Raw genomic sequence first — 24,393 nt, 5'->3', positions numbered from 1 at the left:
AGGCAGGAGAATTGCTTGAACCCGAAAGGTGGAGGTTGCAGTGAGTCGAGATTGCGCCACTGCACTCCAGTCTGGGTGACAGAGTGAGACTCCATCTCAAAACAAAACAAAACAAAAAAACGAACTTTCCCTCCCTTAAATTCTATAGCACTTTGTGCTTCTATTTTAGCATCTACCAAAGTGTGCCTTAACAAATATTAAGGAAACATGCCACCATATCCCACAGTTTTCCTGCTCTTCAAAGAAGAAGTATACCGTACCTAAGTAAGGCTCTCAAGTCAGACTGCCTGGATTTAATCTCAGGATACCTGCTAGCATGACTTTGAGCAAGTTACTTAACCTCTCTGGAATAATTTTCCTTAATGAAAAATGGGGATAATAACAATACCGAATCCACCTCACAGGATTATTGGGAGGACTAAATGAAATAATATATAGAGAGCTTTGAACAGTATATTTAAAACAGCAAATAGTAAATGCTAAATAAATATAGTCAAACTTCCGTAGCTGCAGGAAACTGGTTCCAGGATCCTCCCCACAGGATACCAAAATTCACAGATACTCACAAATCTCTTATAGTGCGTTAAATGGCACATAACCTACACACATCCTCCCATATATTTTAAATCATCTCTAGGTTACATATAATACTTAATATAATGTAAATGTTATATAAGTAGTTGTTATACCGTACTGTTTTTAATTCCCACTTTTATTGTTTATTGTTATTTTTTATTGTGGTCTCTTTCTCTGAATATTTTCAATCAATGGTTAGTGGATATAGAACCCACGAATATGAGGGGCCAACTGTAATAGCTGTTAGCTATTCGTGGCTGACTGTATTAACAAAACACAAAAAATTTCTTCTGGCCGGCCACAGTGGCTCACACCTATAATCCCAGCACTTTGGGAGGCAGAGGCAGGAGGATCACCTAAGGTCGGGAGTTCGAGATCAGCCTGACCAACATGGTGAAACCCCATCCCTACTAAAAACACAAAAATTAGCTGGGTGCGGTGGCGTGTGCCTGTAATCCCAGCTACTCAGAGGCTGTGGCAGGAAAATCACTTAAACCAGGGAGTCGGAGGTTACAGTGAGCCGAGATTGTACCACTGCACTCCAGCCTGGTGACAGAGCGAGACTCCATCTCAGGGGGAAAAAAAAAATCCAACTCAAAAGGTTCATCTTAGGCAGGCAGAAATTCTCTCTCCCTTAGCTCTGGGGCTTTTGCTCCCTTGCTTCCCAATCCCCACCTTGGCCACATATAAAGGTAATCCAGGAACTAGCAGGTAGTGTCTCAGAGAACAATCATATTCTTAGTTCAACAGTAATCTCAGTTATCTTTTTCACTTGGTTATCTCTAAGCCTTCTGTACAATGTTACAACTGATCTTATAGCTCTATCTCAATCAGGCTATGGGAAACTAAAAGGAATAAGCCTCAGACTATTCTAATTATTCAGAAATTCTCCCCAAGTACAGTGTAAATATTGTGGAACACTAGTTGAAACTGTTAAGATCCAGTGGACCCTTCCCACAGAGATTTCTCCCCTGCTCCACTGCCTATTTTAGAATGCTGAGATTGATTTATTAAGGAAAGAGAAAGTTTATTTTTATTGACTAGGTTGTTAAACTTTGGTAAATATTTTCTATTTCATCCTCAATGGATTCTCACTATACACATTTAGAAAGGACTTCTGTGCTATATTAAAATATTGCTGGTCAGGCGTGGTGGCTCACGCCTGTAATCCCAGCACTTACGGAGGCCGAGGCAGGTGGATCACAAGGTCAGGAGATTGAGACCATCCTGGCTAACACCGTGAAACCCCGTCTCTACTAAAAATACAAAAAATCAGCCGGGCGTGGTGGCACATGCCTGCAATCCCAGCTATTCAGGAGGCTGAGGCAGGAGAACTGTTTGAACCCAGGAGGCGGAGGTTGTAGTGAACCGAGATCACGCCACTGCACTACAGCTTGGGCAACAGAGCGAGACTCCATCTCAAAAAAAAAATGCTAGAGCTGGGTATGGTGGCTCAAGCTTGTAATCCCAGCAATTTGGAAGGCTGATGCAGGAGAATCACTTGAGGCCAGGAGTTCCAGACCAGCCTGGGCAACACAGCAAGACCTCATCTCTACAAAAAAATAAAAAATTAGCCAGGTGTGGTGGCACAAACCTGTAGTCCCAGCTACTCAGGAAGTTGAGGTAGGAGCATTGCTTCAGCCCAGGAGTTTGAGGCTGCAGTGAGCTCAACCTATTGATGGCAGAGCTGCGCCCTAATAAAATAAAATACACGCTAGAAAGTAGGCGAGATTTAAAAAATATTTTAGGCTGCAAGTGGTGGCACGCACCTGTAGTCCCAGGTACCAGAGAGGACGAGGCAGAAAGATCACTTAACTCCAGCCTGTATTCAAGGCCAGCCTGAGCAACAGAGCAAGCAAGATCCCATCTCTAGAGGCCAGACACGGTAGCTAATGCCTGTAATCTCAGCACTTTGGGAGGCCAAGGCAGGTGGATCACCTGAGGTCAGGAGTTCAAGAATAGCCTGGCCAACATGGTGAAACCCCGTCTACAAAAATACAAAAATTAGCCAGGCATGATGGCAGGTGTCTGTAATCCCAGCTACTCCGGAGGCTGAGACAGGAGAATCGCCTGAACCCAGGAAGCGGAGGTTGCAGTGAGTTGACATTGTGCCATTGCACTCTAGCCTGGGCGACAAGGCAAGACTCCATCTCAAAAAAAAAAAAAAAAAAAATCCCATCTCTAGGCTGGGCATAGTTACACGCCTGTAATCCCAGCACTTTGGGAGGCTGAGGTGGGCAGATCACCTGAGGTAAGGAGTTCAAGACCAGCCTGGGCAACACGGTGAAAGCCCGTCTCTACTAAAAACACAAAACTTAGCTGCGCGTGATGGCGTATGCCTGTAGTCCCAGCTACCTGGGAGGCTGAGGCACAAGAATCGCTTGAAAACAGTAGGTAAAGGCTGCAGTAAGCTGAAATTGCACCACTGTACTCCAGCCTGGGTGACAGAGTGAGACCCTGTCTCAATTAAAAGTTTTTTAAAAAAATAAGAGATCTCTTTTCAAAGTTTTCTAATTTAGCAATAAATAATTTCTAAAACTACTCAAAGTAGGAGTTTTACTCCACAGTTAATAATTCACTTTTGATAATTTATGAAAATCTACTATAAACATAAATTTAGAAAATTAGCAAAAAGAGGCCGGACACGGCAGCTCACGCCTGTAATCTCAGCACTTTCGGAAGCCGAGGCGGGCAGATCACCTGAGGTCTTCGAGATCGGGCAGATCGGAAGTTCGAGACCAGCCTGACCAACATGGAAAAACCCTGTCTCTACCAAAAATACAAAATTAGCTGGGGCGTGGTGGTGCATGCCTGTAATCCCAGCTACAGGGGAGGCTGAGGAAGGAGAATCACTTGAACCTCGGAGGCAGAGGTTACAGTGAGCTGAGATGGCACCATTGCACTCCAGCCTGGACAACAAGAGCGAAACTCCATCTAAAAACAAAAACAACAACAATAAAATTAGCCAGGTGAGGTGGCGCACGCCTGTAATTCCAGCTACTTGGGAGGCTGAGGTAGGCAAATCACTTGAACCCGGGAGGCAGAGGTTGCATTGAGCCGAAATTGTGCCACCGCACTCCAGTCTGGGCAACAGAGTGAAACTCAGGGTATCTCAGACAAAACAAAAAAAGAAAATTAGCAAAAAGAATTACCACTAATTTCATACCCTAACACCTATAAGAGTATCCATAAAAGAAACTGTTTGAAAGCTAATTTAAACTGGGAATAAAGTATACACACAAACTCTGACAACTTAAACTAAGAACTGGTTTCAGATGTTCATCCCACCACCTGGTAATCAATTTCACTGATGTAAAGAAAATTCCATTATAGTGAAACATCTGACAATTTATTTTAAAATGTAATCTGTGTTTAGATACCTATGTTTTTTTTTTTTTTTTTTTTTTTTTTTTTTTTTTTTTTTGAGACTGAGTCTCGCTATGTCACCCAGGGTGGAGTGCAGTGGCCGGATCTCAGCTCACTGCAAGCTCCGCCTCCCGGGTTTTTACGCCATTCTCCTGCCTCAGCCTCCCGAGTAGCCGGGACTACAGGCGCCCACCACCTCGCCCGGCTAGTTTTTTGTATTTTTTTAGTAGAGACGGGGTTTCACCGTGTTAGCCAGGATGGTCTCGAACTCCTGACCTCGTGATCCGCCCGTCTCGGCCTCGCAAAGTGCTGGGATTACAGGCTTGAGCCACCGCGCCCGGCCTAGATACCTATGTTTTTTGAAGTAATTAAGCAAGCTTACTGAATCACATTAATTCACCCAGTATTATGTCTACAATGACATCATTAAGGGAAGTCATGAAGGAGATCATGTCAGTGCCTTCCAAAGTTAACCTCAAAAAAAGAGATGCCTGCTAAACATTCCTAGCATTATGACCCACAAACTTGGCTGATACTATTTTTATTTTTAGCCTGAACATCCAACTAGCATAGCACCCATGGTAGCAAGTCTCAAAAGGTGGCCCCCAGCAATTCCCCCTTCCCTGTTTATGCATGCCACCCTTCCTATCAATAGGTAGAGATTATTTCTCCTTCCTCTGTAGTCGGCCTTGACTGGCTTTGATCCACAGTGACATTCTTGGACTTCCAAATCTAGGATTTAGAAGATTGGCAGTCTCTACTTCCTGTCTCCTGGAATGTCCTTTCTTAGAACCTTGCCACCACACTTTAAGAAATCCAAGCAGCCACGTAGAGAAAGGCCCATATAGAGGAGAACTGAAGGTCTTTAGCCCTAGCTGAACTCTCAACCAGTGGCTAGCCATGTGAATGCGGCCACTCTGAACATTTCAACCACGCCCACACCTCAGCCTATACCAAGTGAAGCAGAAAAACCATCAGACTTGAGGGGAAAAATAAATTGGTTTTTTTAACCTAAGTTTTGAGGTGGTTTATTAAACAGCAAACATTTACCCTTTATACTGTTTCACTTATCTATCACCTCTACAAATAAAACTTATATACATTCTAAAATTATTTCATCCATTTCAAGCTACTCTACTTGATTCTGGGATTGGCTGGACAAGAATATATTTATCCTGTTTTTAAAAATAAACATGGCTCAGCAAGGTGGCTCACGCCTGTAATCCCAAACTGGGAGGCCAAGGCAGGAGGATCCCTTGAGCCCAGGAGTTCAAAACCACCCCTGTCAACAAAGGGAGACCCTCATTCTCTACAAAAAGAAAAAAGAAAAAAAACAAAACAGTAAAGTGCCGTGTGCCTGTAGCCACTTGAGAGGCGAAGGCAGGAGGATCACGTGAGCCTGGGAGTTTGAGGCTGCAGCAAGCTGTGACTGCACTCTAGGCTGGGCAACATAGCAAAACCCTGTCTCAAAGGTGAAAACAAAAATAAAGTTCAAATTCCTCCTCAGCATGTCTTTTCACCCCCTATCTTAAATGTGCGTGCAGGTGTGTGTGTGTTTTGGGGCCTATATTCCCTTAATCATTTTCATTTCTCTTCTTAGGTTCTCTTCAAGTTTCCGTTTATACTTTTGTTAACCAAAAAAGTATTAAGAAAGGTCCTTGAGGACCTGCTAAAGCTGAATGAGAGACATTAGCACATAAGTTAATGTAAACGGTTGCTTTCAACACCATTTATTTGTTTTTAAAAGTTAAACATTCTGCTTAAACTATTTAAGATGAGCTTTAAGTCTCGATCATGGGTGAATTATGGTCATCTCTGAATCAGCAGTCTTATTAATCGGATTTTATTGTAAAATTATTTATCAAGGCACATTAGTATAGCAATGAGCAAATCTGTGAGAGTATCCATTTCATTTTGTCATTTTAAACTAATTTTACATTTGTTTAAATCATGACATCTGTATCTGTATAAAAGTTGTCATTAGTGATTCATAATTGAGGGAAAGGTTAAGACCAGAACAAAGCCAAATAGTAACAAAAATGTCGGTTTGATTAAAAGGATAGTTCTTCCACGTGTACTGTGCACTAATTATTTGATGCTGGCTCAAATATCTTCTTTTTTTTTTTGAGACAGAGTCTCGCTCTGTTGCCCAAGCTGGAGTGCAATGGCACGATCTCAGCTCACTGCAACCTCTGCCTCCTGGGTTCAAGTGATTCTCCTGCCTCAGCCTCCCAAGTAGCTGGGACTACAGGTGCGCACTACCACGCCTAATTTTTGTATTTTTAGTAGAGATGGGGTTTCACCATCTTGCCCAGGATGGTCTCGATCTCCTGACCTTGTGTTCCACCCACCTCAGCCTCCCAAAGTGCAGGAATTACAAGCATGAGCCACCGTGCCCCGCCAATATATTTCTTTCTTAAAATTGACTCTGAATACATCAACACGTTATAGCAGGGTAAATGGCATCAAAAGGAAGTTGTGACTTACTCAGATTCATAAGACTTACTGCAGTGAAAGAGAATACCCAATTTCAAACTCTCCATTCTGTTTCTTTTATTAAGGTGTCATTCTGGTGACCCTATTCTAGTTGACCTTTTCTCAAACAGCAGCCAAAACAGCAGGCAAGGTCAATAATGAAAGTAACTAAAATTAAAAGAAAAAACTGGCTCCTCCCTATGGAAACTAATTCAAGATTTAGTAATGTGTGGTGCCCTAAAAGCTGCAACTACTACATGGTCATCTCCAAGTCCACTTTAACTCAACCAGGAGGCCATTATCAAAACATAACTCACTGGTACAAAGCACAGATTAAGTAGCTGAAAATGTTACTAGGCTGAAGTCTAACCGAGAGTAAAAAGGATGACCTCATGTCTCTTTATGATCTGTAAATCACATTATTCCATAAATCTGACACAAGCGTCAGGATCAGCATTGAGTCAACCCTCTGCTGGGGGCTGCGGCTCACATCTGAAATCCCAGCACTTTGGGAGGCCAAGGTGGGTGGATCACGAGGTCAGGAAATGAGACCATCCTGGCCAACATGGTGAAACCCCATCTCTACTAAAAATTAGACGGGCGTGGTGGCCTGCACCTGTAGTTCTAGCTACTCGGGAGGCTGAGGCAGGAGACTCACTTGAACCCAGGAGGCGGAGGCTGCACCACTGCACTCCAGCCTGGGCAACAGACTCCGTCTCAAAAGAAAAAAAAAAAAAAAAAAAGGATTCAACCCTCTAGGAAAACAAAAATAAGCAGTAACAGTTTTCTGACTTAAGTCTAATAACTTTCACTTACTTCTAAAGTCCAGTAAAATTTCAAGGTCTCTTCTTCATATTTAGAATTTTAATGTGGGGCAGAAATCCAAGAACCTTCTTCAGGCTCAGTGAAATTTTTTTAACGATACCCTTGAACTTTAGGTGTTTTTGAAAACACTAATGCAAAATAAAGTTTTAGTGAATTTGATTAGTTTCCAAAAAACTATTCTTAAAATGGGGCAGTTTAAAGCCTAAAATTCAATTTCGTTAGTATCCACGTTTATCTGGATTTGTTATGGTATTTTAGGCAAAGATACAAAATAACTATTTTTTTAAGCAAAGGAGTAAGATTTGGAGTGACAAGTCACAATAACTTCTGAAAAGGCAAGACTTGACTGCAAATAATATCAATGTCCCTAAGGCCACCTGTTAAGCTTAAAGTCTATGCATTCCATCATTCTTTAGTCGTAACCACAAAGTCTGGTTTCACACCTAGGAAATACAAAAAGCATCAGATTAAAAGCATCAAATATCAGACTATACAAGTTTGCCAAAGATAAGCATAGCAAAAAGAAAAGCGTGATACAAAGTTAAAGAAATATGTTCCAAGGGATTTAAACACACCCACAAAATCCAATCTTTGCTCACACTGTGCTTCAACCTAAAAGTGACAGGTAACCACAAATACTGACTTATTCCTGACTTACTTCCCTCTACCTACCTCCAACCTTTTTATCTCCTAAATTTCTCAACTGATCTCATCACTTCTTACGGGTCTTTGCAACTCTCATCTCCGCGGCCTTTCCTTTCCCAGAAAATGATACAAAGCACCTGGCCTCCACATTTTACGGTCCCACAATTTACCTTTAAATTTTGTTTTGCTTACCCTATTAGATACTCATTTCGACCCAATCTCCTGTACCCATGTTTCCCTGACCAATCTGCCTCTTACTTTTCATCACCTTGTCCTTACTATAGTATTTAGCTTCTCCTTTCAAAGTAGCGTTCTGTACCTCTCTCCCTGACATTTGTAATTCTAGTTTACAGTCAACACCCTTTCCCCCTCCCAGGGACTGTCATTATAGCCCTAGGTACTCATTCCCAGTCCTTATCTTCCTTGAGGCCTCTTCCCTTCCAGAGTTTGTCAACAGTAGTTTGGCCAAGCTGGGATTCCACCCTCAAGGCAAAGGCTATCCTCCCTCCCTCATTCTACAAAACTATAAGCCTCTCACCAGCCCTAGCGTTCCCTCCTCCACCCTTAAATCCATCTGCATCCAGCCCTACCCGTTCCCCTCTACCTACCATATCTGTCTTCACTTTATCCCGCGCTCCCCTTCCCCAGTCCTGAATGCACCTCCTCTCCCGGGCCTTACCGGTAACCCTGACACTGGGAAGGCCCCGCCAGCGGCCTCACGGCGTTTCTCCACAGAGCTTCCTCCGCTCTTCAGTAACAGTCCCCACGCCCCTTTCCCTCCAGGGCCCCGCGCGCCGCTTGGAGCCCCCTCCTCGATTAAGCTCCCGCTGTCACTTGGCCTCTCATCCACAAGATGGCGGAGCTGCTGCCCCCACCCTGGGTCCGCTCCGCAACCCCTAGCCTCCTTTCTGGAGCTCCCATCCCACGCCTCCAGCTGCCCCGCCGCCAGCCTCGGCCCAGGGTCCCGCTGCCTGGTCCCGCAGTGGGCGGGCGGCACAGGCCCGAGCTCAACGACGCCGCCAACGCCAGCGCCTCCGCCGTTCCCCGGCCTCCACCGTCTCCTCACCATAAACTTGAGTGCTTTCTCTTGCAGCACCGCCTCGGCTGGGTCCATAATCGCCAAGGCCACTGGGTCCGCTCTCCGCCGGGGCCGCCCCTTTGGTGCCAGGCCGCAGCCAACGCAGCGCCCGGATCCCGCCTCCTCTTCCTTCCCCCCGCCCTCTCTTACCTCTCAGGCACAGGCTTAGGGGCCAAGGAGAATCGGCTTTCTCAGTACGCAGGCGAAAGCCCACTGGCTCACGGGATTTGTAGTTCTGGAGCTTCCCGCAGAAAAAAACTGACGCTACGCGGTGAACCGCAACTCCCACAGTTCACTGCGGCAGCGTTGCGGTTGCCCACAAGCCAGATTTAGATAACTTGTCATTAAGCATAGGAAATTGGCTGATGGGAATTGTAGTTTACAGCCTCTAAGGTTTAAAAAACGGGAGGGGCACGGGTGTCTCCGTGGTTACCGAGCGACGCCAGTAGCGGCTTGCCTGACGTTTGATATCAAGATGGCGACCAATGCCTTACCTGTAGCCCAAATACTAAGAAAAACTATGGCAAGAATCAGGGGTCCTAGGGCCTGCCTAACTGTGGTTTTAGGGAGCTGAACATCCCCAAATTTCATATATCTGGCGTCTGCAGGTTTGCTACCCAGAGTAGCTGGGCCAATGGGCACCAGGCAGCAGCTCACAGACCAATGCAGAATTTCAAGGTCCTCCTAAGCTATCGCCACCCACACTTCTCCCAAGGAATCTTTTCTCCCCTACAGCAAGTCAGGGCCGAATAGAACCCGACTCAAGAAATTCTTGGTGTTGAGAGCTCAAAAAGCGCATAGCTTGCTATTGCTAACTGTAGGATATAAGCCCTGCACTAAGGGTCAAACAGGTACTTACAAAAGTCCTTCAACGGTGGAATATAATGGCCTCCAGCAAATAAAGCATGTAAATATTTTCTTTGGCCTGAAAAGGTACAATATGGGTTTATTTTGTAAATTGGGTCTACCTTAGTAGGAGAAAACTCTAGGGTTCGGTTAAAAGTGACTTAGGGCCAGGCACGGTGACTGATGCTTGTAATCCCAGCACTTTGGGAGGCCGAGGCGGGTAGATCACCTGAGGTCAGGAGTTCGAGACGAGCCTGGCCAACATGGAGAAACCCCCTTCTCTACTAAAACTACAAAAATTAGCCGGGCCTGGTGGCACACGCCTGTAATCCAAGCTACTCGGCAGGCTGAGGTATGAGAATTGCTTGAACCCGGGAGGCGGAGGTTGCAGTGAGCCGAGATCACGCTACTGCACTCCAGCCTGGGCAACAGAGCCAGACTCTGTCTAAAAAAAAAAAAAAAAGTGCGTTAGATTGTGACAGCCTTGTACAAAATATCTGAATTTATAAAATAATTGAACTAGGAAAATACTTTTTCACTTATAGGAAAAATCTCCATTTTAAACCATCTTATTCATTCAGTCATCCAACAAATAGTAAGCATATAACCGTGTGCAGACATCATCTCAAGAAGTAGGGATTCATCACTACTTGGGTGGCCAAAATCTCAGACTTCACCCCTATACAATTAATCTGTGTAACCCAAAACCACTTGTACCCCAAAAACTATTGAAATAAAAATAAAATTAATTAGACAAAAAGAAAAAGAAAAGGGGATTCATTGATGAACAAGACAGACCCAGTTATTTCTTCGTGGAGCTTACTCTTCCACTCTGTTGATACTTTGTCCTAGCCCCTATGTCCACAAAACTCAGCATGATACTTAATACATAATAGGCTTTCAGTTAATAAAAAGTTTTGCTCTTGAATTTAAAAAAAAATTCTACACAAGTACAAAATGGAGAAGACTTCAAACGCATTCGTATGAAAACTAGCTGCCGGGCGCGGTGGCTCACGCCTGTAATCCCAGCACTTTGGGAGGCCGAGGCGGGCGGATCACAAGGTCAGGAGATCGAGACCACGGTGAAACCCCGTTTCTACTAAAAATACAAAAAATTAGCCGGGTGCGGTGGCGGGCGCCTGTAGTCCCAGCTACTCAGGAGGCTGAGGCAGGAGAATGGCGTGAACCCGGGAGGCGGAGCTTGCAGTGAGCCGAGATTGCGCCACTGCACTCCAGCCTGGGTGACAGAGCGAGACTCTGTCTCAAAAAAAAAAAAGAAAAAAAAGAAAACTAGCTGGAAGTTTTCAGAGGACTAAGGCAGTAACATGATGGAGTTACAAAAAATAAATAAATAAATACATAAATAAATAAACAAACTAAAAGATGAGGTGGGATGATGGTGCAGCCACAGGAAAAGAGTATTCCAGGCAAAGGTAACTGCATTTTGGTGATTGATTCTGAGAACCAAAACAAGGTCAGTGGGACTTTAGAGGAAGAGTGACCCTAGATGAGACTGCAGTATGGGGCTCTATAGGTAAGCCATTATTTAGGCGGCATAAACTGGTCAGATGAATCAGCTGACATGCTTTCTAACTGGCATCAGGGCCTGTACCTTACCAGCTATAAAATACCTTGACTTTCACTCCAGCTTATAGGCCAAGTTAAGGCATTTGGACTGTATCCTGAGAGCTGTGAGAAACTAACTGAACAATTTTAAACATGGTCAGATTTGCGTTTTCAGAAAATCAGAGTCCAGGGTGGAGGAGAGGTTAAAATGGAGCACAGCTGGAAGCTTGGGGAAAGGATTATGGCGTTGCTGAAATCTTCCTGGGAGAGATGATGGCAGCTTGAATGTGGTGGTGAGAACAGAAAGAAGTAGATGGATTCCAGAGATACTAAGGAGATAGAATCAGTTGAGTATAGTGATTAGATGTGTCATGGATGATGTCAAAAGGATGTGTCCAAGATGACTTCTATGTATCTGGCTCAGGTAACGAATGAAGGATTCCTTTTTTTTTTTTTTTTTTTTTTTAAGACAGAAAGCAGAGTAGAAGGAGCAAGTGGTAGGAGGATAATCAGTTCTCTTTTTGGACTTATTGCTTCAAGGTGCCTGTGAGATTTCTAAGTGGATTCAGATGTTGGGGAGGCCATTGAATATTCGAAACTGAAGTTGGAGAGAAAGACCTGGGCTACAAATAGGGATTCCAGCATATGGGTGGTAAATGAAACCCCACTCCCGCTTCTTGCCCTGAAAAGAATGAAATCACGTAGGGAGCCGGGTGTGGTGACTCACGCTGGTAATCCCAGCACTTTGGGAGGCCAAGGTGGGTGGATCACCTGAGGTCAGGAGTTCGAGACCAGCCTAGCCAACATGGTGAAACCCCATCTCTACGAAAAATACAAAAATTAGCCGGGTGCAATGGTGCTTACTCAGGAGGCTGATGCAGGAGAATCGCTTGAACCTGGGAGGTGGAGGTTGCATTGAGCCGAGATCACACCACTACACTCTAGCCTGGGCCACAGAGCAAGACTCTGTCTGAAGAAAGAAAGAAAAGAAAGAAAGAAAGAAAGAAAAGAAAGAAAGAAAGAAAGAAAGAAAGAAAGAAAGAAAGAAAGAAAGAAAGAAAGAAAGAAAGAAAAAAAGAGAGAAAAAAAGAGAGAGAAAGAAGGGGAGGGGGGGGAGGGGGAGGGGAGGGGAGGGGAGGGGAGGGGAGGGAAGGGAAGGGGAGGGAGGGGAGGGGAGGGGAGGGAAGGGAAGGGAAGGGAAGGGAAGGGAAGGGAAGGGAAGGGATGGGATCACTCAGGGAAAGCATAAACAGTGGAAAGAGCAACAGGCCTAGGACAGCATTCTGAAGAACAGTAAGATTTACAGGACAAGCACAGGAAGAGGAGCCTACGAAGCTACAAAGGAGCCCAAGAAGTGACCAGAGAGGTAGCAGGAAAGTCTGATGAGTAAGGATCATGTTGGCGGGGGGTGGGTGCAGATGCCATACTGCAGCATATTGAAGAGGGAGGTGAGGATATGAAGACTGCTGAGTCTCTTCTTTGCAAAACGTGGCTGTCAAGGGAAGGAGAGGAAAGCTAGCACAGGGGTTAGATGTAGAAGCTGGGAGTCTAAGGAAAGCATTGTTTGTTTGAAAGAAGAAAGATTTTAGTTCAAAGGAAATTGAGGTGGCATGGCAACTAAATGCAATGAATGATCCCTGATTGGACACTGGAACAACACACATACACTGACACTGATACACAGCAGAGAAAACAGCTACAAAAGGCATTAATAGGACTGGGTGTGGTGGCTCACACCTGTAATCCCAGCACTTTGGGAAGCCAAAGCAAAATGATCTCTTGAGCCCAGAAGTTCAAGACCAGGTTGGCAACCTGGCAGGACCTTGTCTCTCTTTTTTTTTTTTTTTTTTTTTTTTTTGGAGATGGAGTCTCGCTCTGTTGCCCAGGCTGCAGTGGCGCGATCTCGGCTCACTCAAGCTCTGCCTCTCAGATTCACGCCATTCTCCTGCCTCAGCCTCCCAAGTAGCTGGGACTACAGGTACCTGCCACTTCGCCCAGCTAATTTTTTTGTATATTTGGTAGAGACGGGATTTCACCGTGTTAGCCAGGATGGTCTCGATCTCCTGACCTCATGACCCGCCCGCCTTGGCCTCCCAAAGTGCTGGGATTACAGACGTGAGCCACCGCGCCACCCTAATTTTTGTATTTTTAGTAGAGACAGGGTTTCATCATGATGGCCGGGCTGGTCTCAAACTCCTGACCTCAAGTGATCCACTTGCCTCGACCTCCCAAAATGCTGGATTACAGGCATGAGCCACCATGCCCCATGCCCGGCTCTTAAAAATAATAATAATAAAATAAATAAAGACATTAGTGAAACAGGGAAAAACTGAATATGGGCTGTGTATTAGATAACAGTATTTTATCAATGTTAAGTTTTCTGAGTGTGATAACTGTGAGAATAAGAAAATCAAAGAATGTCTTAGGTGATACATGCTGAAGTATTTAGGGTGAAATGTTATGATACCTGCAGCTAACTCTCAATTGGTTTAGGAAATAAGAGAGGTGTCTATGTAGAGTGAGAGAGAAAGAGGGAAGGAGGAAGGGAGGGAGAGAGACAACTAAAGCAAATGTGGCAAAATGTTAAGAATTGGTGGGCCGGGCGCGGTGGCTCAAGCCTGTAATCCCAGCACTTTGGGAGGCCGAGACGGGCGGATCACGAGTTCAGGAGATCGAGACCATCCTGGCTAACACGGTGAAACCCCGTCTCTACTAAAATACAAAAAAAATTAGCCGGGCGAGGTGGCGGGCGCCTGTACTCCCAGCTACTTGGGAGGCTGAGGCAGGAGAATGGCGTGAACCCAGGAGGCGGGGCTTGCAGTGAGCTGAGATCCGGCCACTGCACTCCAGCCTGGGCAACAGAGCTAGACTCCGTCTCAAAAAAAAAAAAAAAAAAAAAAAAAAAAAAGAATTGGTGGATCTGGCTGGGTGTGGTTGCTCACTTTTATAATCCTAGCACTTTGGGAGGCCAAGGTGGGTGGATCACTTGAGGTCAAGAGTTCCAGACCAGCCTGGCCAACAAGGTGAAATGGCATCTCTATTAAAAATACAAAAAATTAGCCAGGCATGGTGGTGTGTGCCTCTAATCCCAGCTACATGGAAGGCTGAGGCAGGAGAACCTCTTGAACCCGGGAGGTGGAGGTTGCAGTGAGCGGAGATTGCATCACTGCACTCCAGTCTGGGTGACACAGAGACTCTGTCTCAAAAAAAAAAAAAAAAAAAAAAAAAAAAAAATGGTGGATCTAAGTGAAGGGTTGTGAGAATTTGTTGTACTCTGCAACTTTTCTGATAGTTTGAAATTTTCCAAAATTTAAATTTGGGAAATAAAATGAAGTGAGAGACTTGAGCATATTTAAATGCTGATAGAAAGGATCTATTAGAGAAATGCTAAGGATAAAAGAAAGACGATAATGATGGCAACAGTTCCTGAGACGACAGTACAGAAAGGGATCTAGGAACAGATGGAGGGATTAGCCTCCTCTGAGAGACAGGAGGAGGAGCGTATGAGGACAAATGCAGGTAAGTTTAGAATTGGAGGAGAAAGGATGAAGTAGTCCCTTTTTTTTTTTTTTTTTTTTTTGAGATGGAGTCTTGCTTTGTCACCCAGGCTGGAGTGGAGTGCAGTGGCGCAATCTCTGCTCGCTGCAACCTCCACCTCCCTGGTTCAAGCGATTCTCCTGCCTCAGTCTCCTGAGTAGCTGGGATTACAGGAACGCACCACCAGGCATGGCTAATTTTTGTATTTTTAGTAGAGACGAGATTTCACCATGTTGGTCAGGCTGGTCTCGAACTCCTGACCTTGTGATCTACCTGCCTCAGTCTCCCAAAGTTCTGGGATTACAGGCATGAACCACCGCACCCAGCCGAGGTAGTCCCTTCTGATAGGTGTTGCAATAGGCAACTAACAATTTCTGCCACACAAATAAATGAAATTTTTGCATTTTCTGTTCTTCTGGATTATGTTTTTCCCTTTTATTGGCACAAACACTGGACAAGTCTCTTTTCTTTTTAAATTAATATTGTTTTAGATTGACAGATTGTAATTGTATACATTGATTGAGTGCCAAGTGATGCTTTGATATATGTATAGAATGTGGAATGATTAAATCAACCTAATTAACATATCCAGTACCTCACTTACTTATCCTTTTTGTGATGAGACATGTGAAATTCACTCTTATTTTGAAAGATACCATACATTACTATTGGTTATAGTTACCCTACTATGTAACCCGGCCAGAATTTCCTTCTTTTAAAGGCTGAATAGTATTTTATTGTGTATATATACCACATTTGGCTGGGCGCGGTGGCTGCTGTTTGTAATCCCAGCACTTTGGGAGGCCAAGGCAGGCAGATCATGAGGTCAGGAGACCGAGACCATCCTGGCTAACATGGTGAAACCCCATCTCTACTAAAACTACAAAAAAATCAGCCGGGCATGGTGGTGCATGCCTGTAGTCCCCGGCACTTAGGAGGCTGAGGCAGGAGAATCGCTTGAACCCAGGAGGCGGAGGTTGCAGTGAGCCAAGATCTTGCCACTACACTCCAGCCTGGGTGACAGAGCAAGACTCCATCTCAAAACAAAAACAAACAAACAAACAAAACAAACAAAAAGGCCGGGCGCATGGCTCATGCCTGTAATCCCAGCACTTTGGGAGGCCGAGGCAGGTGGATCACGAGGTCAGGAGATCAAGACTATCATGGCTAATGCGATGAAACCCAGCCTCGGCCGGGCGCGGTGGCTCACGCCTGTAATCCCAGCACTTTGGGAGGCCGAGGCGGGCGGATCACAAGGTCAGGAGATCGAGACCACGGTGAAACCCCGTCTCTACTAAAAATACAAAAAATTAGCCGGGCGCGGTTGTGGGCGCCTGTAGTCCCAGCTACTCGGGAGGCTGAGGCAGGAGAATGGCGTGAACCCGGGAGGCGGAGCTTGCAGTGAGCCGAGATTGCGCCACTGCACTCCAGCCTGGGCGACAGAGCGAGACTCCGTCTCAAAAAAAAAAAAAAAAAAAAAGAAACCCCGCCTCTACTAAAAGTACAAAAAATTAGCTGGGCATGGTGGCGGGCGCCTGCAGTCCCAGCTACTCAGGAGGCTGAAGCAGGAGAATGGTGTGAACCCGGGAGGCGGAGCTTACAGTGAGCCGAGATCATGCCACTGCACTCCAGCCTGGGTGACAGAGCGAGACTCCATCTCAAAAAAAAAAAAAAAATATATATATATATATATAAAAAATATATGTATATATGTGTGTATGTATATATATGTGTATATGTGTGTGTGTGTATATATATATCACATTTTCTTTATCCATTCATCTGTTGATGGATACATAGGTTGATTTCATATCTTGGCTATTATGAATAATACTGTAATGAATATGGGAGTGCAGATATTCCTTTGACAGACACGCTGATTTGAATTCATTTGGGAAGTGGGGTTACTGGATCCAAAAGTAGCTTTCCAGCCGGGTGCAGCGGCTCATGCCTGTAATCCCAGCACTTTCAGAGGAACGAGATGGGTGGGTCACCTGAGGTCAGGAGTTCGAGACCAGCCTGGCCAATGTGGTGAAACCCCATCTCTACTAAAAACACAAAAATTAGCTGGGCATGGTGGCGGGCGCCTGTAATCCCAGCTACTCGGGAGGCTGAGGCAGGAGAATCACCTGAACCAGGGAGGCGGAGGTTGCAGCGAACCAAGATCACTCCACTGCACTCCAGCCTGGGTGGGCCACAAGAGTGAAACTGTGTCTCAAAAAAAAAAAAAAAAGACAAGTAGCTTTCTTTAGATTAATGCTGTTCTAGACTAGTAATTCTCAACTGGGGGCAATTTTGCTCCCTGGAAGACATATAGCAATGTCTAGAGATATTTCTGGTTGTCACAACTAGGGACAATGGGAGTTGCTACTGGCTTCTAGTGGGTAAAGACCAGAGATGCTGCCGAACATCTTATGATGCACAGGACAGCCCCCCACCACAAAGAATTGTCCAGCCCAAAATGTCAATAACTCTGAAGTTGAGAAACCCTGTTCTAAACCAAGCCTGTCCAAAAAATTACTAATCATATATTGAAACTCAAATATAACTCTATTCATGCCCCAGGTGACTTTAAGTAACAAACCAAGTAATTATGAGTCATCATTCATTTATCCATTCACTACAAATTTATTTTATACAGTACAATATACCACAGTAGTTAACAGCATTGGGCTCTGGAGGCAGACTACTTAGGTTCAAATCTGACTTCTATGTGTGTCATTTTTCTTATCTGTAAAATAATGATTATCACAGTAACTTCTCCATAAGGTTGCTCTAAGAATGAAATCTATTTATAAGATTTTTGAGACCCTGTCTCAAAAAAAAAAAAAAAAAAAGAAAGAAAGAAATGCGAGTACATGAGAAGTTACTGAAGGTACCGTCAGGTGTGCACAGAGGCCAGTCAAGCTTCATCACCTGCATTCCTTCCATGGGGTAAAGAAATGCAGGCAGGGGGCCGGGCGCAGGAGCTCACGACTGTAATCCCAGCACTTTGAGAGGCGAGGCGGGCGGATCACCTGAGGTCGGGAGTTCAAGACCAGCCTGACCAACATGGAGAATCGCTTGGACTGGGGAGGCGGAGGTTGCTGTGAGACAAGATTGCGCCATTGCACTCCAGCATGGGCAACAAGAGTGAAACTCCATCTCAAAAAAGAAGTGAAGGCGGGTGAGATCGAGAGAATTGGATTTCTTTCTTTCTTTTTTTTTTTTTTTTTTTTAGACAGAGTCTCGCTCTATCGCCCAGGGCTGGAGGGCAGTGGTGCAATCTCGGCTCACTGCAAGCTCCGCCTCCCAGGTTCCCGCCATTCTCCTGCCTCAGCCTCCCGAGTAGCTGGGACTACAGGCGCCCGCCACCACGTCCAGCTAATTTTTTTTTTTTTTTTTTTTTTTTTTTTTTTTTTGTATTTTTAGTGCGGACGGGATTTCACCATGTTAGCCAGGGAGGTCTCGATCTTCTGACCTCATGATCTGCCCATCTCCACCTCCCAAAGTGCTGGGATTACAGGCGTGAGGCACAGCGCCCGGTGAGAACTGCATTTATAACGTTTCTTGATCTGGGTGATTGTTACACAGATGTGTTCATTGAATAAAAATTCATTGGCCGGGCATGGTGGCTCACACCTGTAGTCCCAGCATTTTGGGAGGCCAAGGCGGACGGATCACTTGAGGCCAGGGGTTTGAGACAAGCTTGTCCAACATGGTGAAACCCCGTCTCTTAAAAAAAATAACAAAAATTAGCTGGACGTGATGGCATGCACCTGTAAACCCAGCTACTTGGGAGGCTGAAGCACGAGAATTGCTTGAACCTGAGAGGTGGAGCAGCAGTGAGTCAAGATTGTACCACTGCACTCCAGCCGGGGTGACAGAGTGAGTCTCTGCTTTAAAAAAAAAAAAAATTGTTCAGTTGTACACTTTTGATTTCTATACATTTCTATATGCATATTTTACATTAATAAAAAGTATACATATCCATAAAAAACATAGAGTGTTTCTAAACACAGATATAATCAAGCTACATGTAGTTCAAACTCCCCAGTCTCCAAACTTTCTCCCTCCTTTTTGTTTCCTTCCTTGTCTATATTGGATGTTCAAGTCATACCCATCTACTTACCCTTAATGCTCCCTGCATCTGCCCATCTCTGCTCTTCTGGCCATTTCCAACCTAGTCTGTCTGCCTGGAATGCCCACCTCAGATATGATCTGTGAAAGTATTGTATGTAGCTCTGAAACTCTTGAGGCCAGCCAATATTTATTTAGATTGTAGCCAATGTAATTTGTATTAGTTAACTCTATTTTTGGTATTTTTTAAAAATAATTTCAAACTTCCAGAAAACTCACAAGTGCAATACAAATTTGCAAATCTGAAACCCCAGAATCCTCAAATACTTTAGTATTTCTTTCTTTCTTTTTTTTTTTCCCGAGATGGAGTATTGCTCTGTCGCCCAGGCTGGAGTGCAGTGGCGGGATCTCGGCTCACTGTAAGCTCCGCCTCACCACTGCACGCCATTCTCCTGCCTCAGCCTCCCGAGTATCTGGGACTACAGGTGCCCACCACCACGCCCGGCTAATTTTTGTATTCGTTTAGTAGAGATGGGGTTTCACCGTGTTAGCCAGGATGGTCTTGATCTCCTGACCTCGTGATCCACCCACCTCGGCCTCCCAAAGTGCTGGGATTACAGGCATGAGCCACTGCGCACAGCTCAATACTTTAGTATTTCTTACACACAAATACATTCTATGTTACTAGTATACAACCACCAAAATCAGGAAATTAACATCGATACATACCTGCCATCTAATCTTCAGATTCCACTCAAGTTTTGCCAGTTGTCCCAATAATGTCCTTTATTGCAGAAGGATTTAGTTCAGAATCACAAATTATATTTGGTTGTCATATCTCTTTGGTCTCCTTCAATATGAAACAATCTCTTCTTTAACTTTCATGACCATGACACTTTTGAAGCTTACAGGCCAGTTATTTTGTAGAATGTTCCTTAATTTTGATTTAGGTAATGTTTTCTTTTCTTTTTTTTTTTTTTTTTCCCAAGATGAAATCTCACTCTTGTTGCCCAGGCTAGAGTGCAGTGGCCCAATCTTAGCACACTGCAACCTCCACCTCCCGGGTTCAAGCGATTCTCCTGCCTCAGCCTCCTGAGTAGCTGAGATTACAGGCACCCACCACTATGCCTGGCTAATTTTTGTATTTTTAGTACAGATGAGGTTTCACCATGTTGGCCAGGCTGACATCAACCTCCTGATCTCAGGTGATCTGCCCGCCTCGGTCTCCCAAATTGCTGGGATTACAGGCATGAGCCACTGTGCCTTGCCATGATGTTTCTTCATCATTAGATCCAGGGTATGCATCTGTATTAGTTATCTATTGTTGCATAACAAATAACCCTGAAACTTAACAGCTTAAAACAATAATAAGCATCTTTTTAAATCTCACATGCATTAGAAATTAAGGAACAATTTAGCTGAGTGTTCTCCCCAGTGTCTCACAAGATTGGTGTCACTGTTGGCTGGGGCTGTAGTCATCTGAAGGTTTAACTGGGGCTGGAGGATCTGCTTCCAAGATGGCTCACTCATGTGGCTGGCAATTCGGGGGTGACTGATGGCAGAATACTTTAGTTCCTTGTCATGTGAACCTCTCCATAGGGCCGCTTATTGGATCTCACAACATGGTGGCTAATTTTTCCCAGACTAAGGCAGAAGCCACAATATCTTGTATAACCTAGCCTTGGGCATCACCTTCCATCATTTCTGTAATATCTTATGGAACCAGGGTTCTTCTAAAGGTAGTCTAACTCCAGATCTTAAATGCAGTGACAGTGTCTTTTATTTATTAATACATGTATCCAAAGCAAGAATTCATGTCTAAACAAACAAAAAGAGGCCGGGCGTGGTGGCTCAAGCCTGTAATCCCAGCACTTTAGGAGGCCGAGACGGGCGGATCACGAGGTCAGGAGATCAAGACCATCCTGGCTAACACGGTGAAACCCCGTCTCTACTAAAAAAAAAATACAAAAAAAAAAACTAGCCGGGCGAGGTGGCGGTGCCTGTAGTCCCAGCTACTCCGGAGGCTGAGGCAGGAGAATGGCGTAAACCCAGGAGGCGGAGCTTGCAGTGAGCTGAGATCCGGCCACTGCACTCCAGCCTGGGTGACAGAGCGAGACTCTGTCTCAAAAAAAACAAAAACAAAAACAAAAAAAAAGAGTATTCACTTTGGTTATAAAGATATACTTTATATATTTGCTACATATGTTTCCCAGATTGGGCGATTAATCAGTTTTTAATCTTTAGTGCTAACAAAGCTATCTTTCCCATGCTTTCCGTGCCTGGATTTCTTAGACACTTTTTGACCAACATTGTTTAACATACTTTATTTTGTAGAGTTTAGTCAAAGATTGAACAGGTTGTTTTATCTTTAACTGGCATTTGTCCAGACTCTCCCACTACCATGTCTTCAAGCTGGTGATTTCCTTTATCTAGCTGCTATAATTTCCCAGACATTTACATCATCTGCAGCTATATTTCGTTGGATACCCTTTCCCTCCTAAAAATGCCTTTTGAGGAAAACGTGATCGAGGTCAGGATTACTTCTAAGAGTCAGTGTTAAAAACTCGCTGTTTTTCTTGTGTCTATCACTCTGCAGATAAGAGATGGGCCTTGCCTTCAAGAAGCTTTCCATTATGTGAAGGAAATAAGACACAAAAATAGATACTAACCAGGGCTCTCTTGACAATAGTATGGATTTGTATCAGTCACAGTACTGGCATATGTAGACTTGATTAATTTGAGAAGGGTTTAATTAAGTACCTATTTGCAAAGGTGTGGACAGAGTTAAGGGAGACCAACAAGGGCTAGTGCATACCCCTCAGCTAGCAACAGCAGAGAACCGTACTACTTCTAGGCCCGAAGGGCCAAGGGAAGGGCATAGTTACCAAGACCCTGAGAAGGTGGCTGTGGGGAAAGGGTCGCTTGACCATAGTTATGGCATTCGAAAAGGGATGCAGCCCTTTCGTGGCAGCCCAGCAGGGAGGGATCTGGAAGAATCATATGCCTGCATCTTCCTGCTCTTTAATCTTCTGGTATCTCCTTTTGGTTAAACACAAACAGAAGACAGAGGACAAGACAGCCTTTGGTGCAGTCCATTTGGGTTCATCTCCCAGGTCCAGAGAGGGCTGGGAAAGGATGGAGAGTGCCTCTAGAAAGGAAAAAGGAAGAGTTTAGCATGGGATTGGTTTGGGGCTGGATGAAAGCTGGCAGCTGGACAGACCTTCAGGGCAGGGCAGGTCATTCAAGGAGGCCCCAGAAGCAGGTACCAGGACAAAAATCAAGGGGAGGCTTTCAGTGGGAAGGATCTTTGATGACAAGCAAATTAGTAGGCAAACAGAGAGAAATCCAGATAGCCAGGCTGTCAACCCCAGGAGGTCTGGGAGCAGGTTGGGGCAGGAAATGGGGAAAAGGCAGGACTTTCTTATCAGAGAATTGCCTCTTAAACGCAGTGTCATTCATGCATCAAGAAACATATTTTGGCCGGGCGCGGTGGCTCAAGCCTGTAATCCCAGCACTTTGGGAGGCCGAGGTGGGCGGATCACAAGGTCAGGAGATCGAGACCACAGTGAAACCCCGTCTCTACTAAAAATACAAAAAATTGGCCGGGCGCGGTGGCGGTGGCGGGCGCCTGTAGTCCCAGCTACTCAGGAGGCTGAGGCAGGAGAATGGCGGGAACCCGGAGGCGGAGCTTGCAGTGAGCCGAGATCGCGCCACTGCACTCCAGCCTGGGCAACAGCGTGAGACTCCGTCTCAAAAAAAAAAAAAAAAAAAAAAAAAAAAAAAAAAAAAAAAAAAAAAAAAAAAAAAGAAACATATTTTGAGAGGAACAGCCCTGAGAAGGGGCAGCAAAGGGAAGGAGAGAACAAGGACAGCTGTCCAAAGAGGTCTGGACTCCCACCCCGGACTATTTATCTTCATGGGACTCTCCTATGAATGTTCCTTTTATAGGAACCTGGATTTTAGGAACCCATAACTATCTTTTTCTTACTGGCCCAAAAAACCCATTTGACTTGGTTTGTCCTTATTGCAACTAAAATGTCCTTATTGCTATTTTTAAAAATTTTTAAATAAATGATTGATTGCTCGTTTATTCATTATGTATGTTTCTCTCTCTCTCTCTCTCTCTCTCTTTCTCTCTGTCTCTCTCTATCTCTATCTCTATCTCTATCTCTCTCTCTCTTTTTAGAGGCAGGGTCTCACTATGTTGCCCAGGCTGGTCTTGAACTCCTGGGCTCAAGTGATTGTCCCACCTCAGTCTCCTAGGTAGCTATGCCACTGCACCCAACTGGCTTTTTTTTTTTTTTTTTTTAGATTGAGTCTTACTCTGTCGCCCAGTCTGGAGTGCAGTGGTGCTATCTCGGCTGACTGCAACCTCCACCTCCTGGGTTCAAGTGATTTTCCTGCCTCAGCCTCCTGAGTAGCTGGGATTACAGATGCCCACCACCACACCCAGCTAGTTTTTTGTATTTTTAGTAGAGATGGGGTTCCACCATGTTGGCCAGGCTAGTCTCGAACTCCTGACCTCAAGTGATCCAACTGCCTTGGCCTCCCAAAGTGCTGGGTACAGGTGTGAGCCACCATGCCTGCCTGAACTGGCTATTTTGTTTTTTAAGCACCTTAATGCAGAATAACAAAACAACCAGGAAAAATAAAACAACTAGAATTAAACACACACACACACAGAGAAAAGGAAAAAAGGTATGGAAGAATATGGATGTATTTATGTATTTATTTATTTTTATTTTACTTTATTTTTGAGACAGGGTCTCACTTTGTCACCAGACTGGAGTGCAGTGGTGCCATCTTGGCTCACTGCAGCCTTGACCTCCCAGGTTCAAGGGATCCTCCTGCCTCAGTCCCCAAGTAGCTGGGACGGCAGGTGCTAACCACGCCCAGCTAATTTTTGTATTTTTAGTAGAAACGGGGTTTCACCATGGTGCCCAGGCCAGTGTCAAATTCCTGAGCTCAAGTGATCCACCCGCCTTGGCCTCCCAAAGTGCTAGGATTACAGGCGTGAGTCACGGTGCCCGGCCAGGGTATGTATATTTAACTTTCAATTTAACATTGAAACATATAAAAAGGTAAAGAGAATAATATAATAAATTTCCTTATACTCATTACCCAGCTTCAAAAATACTGACTTATAGTCACTTTTGTTTTGTGTGTGCCCTTACCCACTTATTTCACCCTTCTCTGGCTCATACTGATGCAAATGTCGGGTATTATATCATTTCATAACTATACCAGCAGCTTGCAGTATATTAAGGTCATGAAGTTCTGTACTGATCTGTTTCTGATCTCAAAGCTTTCCTGAGCATAGAGTTCCCTTATCCTTAGCAAGCACTTTTCTACATAGTTATTAAATGGATGCATGACCAAACACACTACTCTTCAGTCTCTGTCAGAGAACTGTCCCAAAC

The 24,393-nt window shown here is 44.7% G+C and overlaps 2 protein-coding genes across 3 annotated transcripts in view; one reads left to right on the top strand and one right to left on the bottom strand.

Annotated features, from left to right (window-relative positions):
- Positions 1-24,393, top strand: part of NDUFB8 (NADH:ubiquinone oxidoreductase subunit B8) — a 943,883-nt gene that overhangs the window by 89,624 nt on the left and 829,866 nt on the right. The gene's annotated exons all lie outside the window — the stretch shown is intronic.
- The window catches only part of BTRC (beta-transducin repeat containing E3 ubiquitin protein ligase), a 259,914-nt gene that overhangs the window by 198,478 nt on the left and 37,043 nt on the right, over positions 1-24,393 (bottom strand). Inside the window, exon 2 of one of the 2 annotated variants that reach the window (XM_050804973.1) lies at positions 8,567-9,115. In XM_050804973.1, coding sequence (XP_050660930.1) covers positions 8,567-9,001 — 435 coding nt within the window. In that variant the 5' untranslated portion in view covers positions 9,002-9,115. Of the gene's footprint in view, positions 1-8,566; positions 9,136-24,393 lie in introns of those variants that run through there. The other variant, XM_050804975.1, reaches the window with a different exon arrangement.

Source organism: Macaca thibetana, chromosome 9 (genome assembly GCF_024542745.1).
Source record: "Macaca thibetana thibetana isolate TM-01 chromosome 9, ASM2454274v1, whole genome shotgun sequence".
Lineage (NCBI taxonomy): Eukaryota > Metazoa > Chordata > Mammalia > Primates > Cercopithecidae > Macaca > Macaca thibetana.
This window is presented reverse-complemented; position numbering and strand designations above follow the sequence as displayed.